At 34.0% G+C, this 3018-nt stretch overlaps 1 protein-coding gene across 1 annotated transcript; it reads right to left on the bottom strand.

The window, feature by feature from the left end:
* Nucleotides 1-1043: 1043 nt before the first annotated feature.
* Nucleotides 1044-2884, bottom strand: LOC140966645 (uncharacterized). The gene is made up of 3 exons (XM_073426900.1): nt 2651-2884; nt 1758-1826; nt 1044-1355 (listed from the first exon to the last, which is right to left on the bottom strand). The coding sequence occupies exons 1-3, from the start codon at nt 2801-2803 to the stop codon at nt 1197-1199; spliced, it is 381 nt and encodes a 126-aa protein (XP_073283001.1). The 5' UTR covers nt 2804-2884; the 3' UTR covers nt 1044-1196.
* Nucleotides 2885-3018: the final 134 nt, after the last annotated feature.

Raw genomic sequence — 3018 nt, 5'->3', positions numbered from 1 at the left:
AACACAAATATTTAACACATTTTTAAATAATTTTTCAACAATTTTCTTATATTTTCAATTTTTTCACCTATAAAATAAAATATAAAATAACAAAAAAAAATCTTAGTTTAATCTTAAAATTACATATAATTCATAATTTATCATGCTTTAGTACCAGGGATGTAGAAGATATTATGATAATTTTAACAAAAAAATCAACTTTTTCGAGTTACAATAAAAGCATGAACAAATTTTGTTTTTTTTGGAGGAAAATAAATATTAAAATACTGATATGAAGGCCAGTTAATACAACTTCATTTAATCAAGAAGGAAATCCAATATCTTTCCAAACAACAAGATGAACACAAGAGTAAGCAAATTTAGCAAGAAAATGGGCAACATTATTAATTGGTTTGTCGGGTGCATATGCTGAATCCCAAGGATACCATCATCCCAAAAAAGATATCCCTCCCATTATTTTCATTAGAAAATGATCGATGACTCCATGACATACTTTAGAATAGCATCATCGATGAACTAAACCAGCTGTTATAATTATAACTATATAAAATTTATGTATTAAAAAAACTGTATTAAATTTTATATTTAAAAAATAAAATTTCAATATTTTTATTATGATAATTAATTTTTTAAGTACATTAATAATACTCTTTAAATTCTAGTTTTGAAAGATAAAAATAAGTTTTTTTTGGTTCAAGTAATGTAGTAATTAAGAATTCTCCATTCATTCCACTAGGGCCACCCCTAACCTGGGCCATCACACTCACACGTGCAACTGTTTGTAGCACTGTAGCTAAACCAAACAATACTTGTACCTTCGTTCAACTATTTTCAGCTAGATTTGTAGGATTGAATTCGTCTCTCTCATTTGGTGGGGGATACAAGTCAATTAGAGATGAAAAAATAAGTTAATTTATTACATAATGTGCAAACATCTTTGGACCAAACTTCTGCATGGAAGCACTTCACAACTAGACAATTTTTGTCAAGGCTAACAACAAGAGAGAAACTAAAGCTCAACGGTACAGGTCAATATTTTTCCCCCACTTTGATAGCTGATCACAATATGCTTCCAATGGTGTTTGCACGTCTCACAATACCGACTGGGAACGAAACTGGTGGCAAATTTGACATCATGATAGGCCCAAAGTACTAAACCGGTCCCAAAAACACAAAGAAAGAGAGAAATGGATCCTCTAAAATTTAAGAGAACCTTGGATAGCTTGGGCATCTGCTATGGCAGAATCACGCCTCTTAACAATTTGCTCGAGCGCGGCAACTTTTTCTGTGAATAAAGTGACACCTGAGTTGGTGGACTCGACCAATTTGTTTGCTGTTTCTAAAGCAGAACAGAGCTAGTTTCCATTGAAGAGACGGAGAAATTGTTAGTACTGACAATTTCCAGTCTTTTTGCACAGCAGAATCACGATCATACCAGGATAAAATAGGAACATGGGCCAAGCTTATACGAGTCAGTGTGGGTTTTCATTCATGTTTGATAAGCAAAGTAACGGTTTCTATTATGAATATTACCAGGCAACCGTAGAGCAATATGAGAAACATTACACAATAACAAAAGAAAAGGAAAAAGAGAAAACTAGAACCAAGAATGAGAAGTGCCAGAAGAAAGTTAGAATCCCAACAATATTCCTATATTAATGAGAAGTTTTACGGAAAATTGGAAAAAACTTCAAATACACCAGGAAAATGAAAAGAGGAACCCACTCTCACAAATTTTCGAAACGGGAGTGATGTACCTTTAGAGTGAGTGTTGTCCAAGAGTGGTCTGCTCCCTTAAGAGAGACATTCAATTCATCAAAATTCTCCTAAACAAACAAACAAAAGTTAGAATCTGCCAGCACGAAATGTTGCTTAGGTTCCACTTTGCAGGCAGTAAGAAAATGGTAAGCAAAAAACACGTGCAAAACATGGTCTGGATGAGGAAAATATAAATGCCATGAAGATAGATCAACTGCCGCCAAGAACACAATCAGCCACAACTGCTTACTTTTCGTTGATGATATAGTTCTTTCAGCGCCAGAGTAATAGGCATCCAAGATGAACAAGGGCAAACTTAGCTAAACAGAAAGGTATCTAAACATTTCTTGGAAGATCACCCATTGCATAACTGTGAAAATTTGAGTCTCCTTAATTCTTGAAAGATCACCCATTGCACATTACCTCATTGTAACAAATAAATTAATCAAAATAAACTTTACATAGAAAAACTCAAGTTTTAAAGCTGTTGCTGTTCGAGTCATTGAGTCCACGTGACAAGAGTTTATTACAAAATAAGTTAGGTATTTTTTATCATTTATTTTTGCAGTGATTTAAAAGTTCACAATCAGATCTCTCTTCAAGAAAGGGGAAAGGCAGCTCATATGATTTTACTCGACTAAAAAGATTTACAACAATACAGTATTCTGACACAAACTAACATATTAACCAGATTAGAGTAACGAATCAACATATTTTAAAATTCGGGAAAAATTGGGTAATAAAAATTGTAAATTTATTTCCTTCAAGGGGTAATAGAAATAAATCCCGATAAAACAAGCTCGATTTTTCTCCGCGCACGGTCGATGATAACCAACATATAGCGCAAATTAATAGCAAGATGAAATAAGAAACAGGTACAGAAAGTTGAGACCTGAAAGAGCTTGGGAAGATCGGACGGCGGCAAATGAACGTCAGTCACATCAGTCGGCGGCACACGGTGGTCAACGGGACCACCAGAATTGTCCTCGCCGACGTCATTTAGTAGATCGCTGATGCACAGCAACGGTCCACCGACTCCCCTCATCTCCTTGTCCCGTAGAAAGAAGTAAGCGCAAAAGTAGCAACCACGAGTTGAGAGCGCAAAAGTACCAAGATTTTGCTAATTCCCGACAATTAAAATTAGGATCTGTTTTATTATCTCTCTATACTTTTATTAAATTTGAGACACAGAATAACTAATTTCAGTGTCATTGATTGTTTTAATAATTATATATATTAATAAAATGTTAAAATTTTAAT

This window comes from Primulina huaijiensis, unplaced genomic scaffold (genome assembly GCF_012295235.1).
Source record: "Primulina huaijiensis isolate GDHJ02 unplaced genomic scaffold, ASM1229523v2 scaffold207522, whole genome shotgun sequence".
Taxonomy (NCBI): Eukaryota; Viridiplantae; Streptophyta; class Magnoliopsida; order Lamiales; family Gesneriaceae; genus Primulina; species Primulina huaijiensis.
The sequence above is the reverse complement of the archived record's forward strand: the minus strand, read 5'-3'. Positions and strand labels throughout refer to the sequence as shown.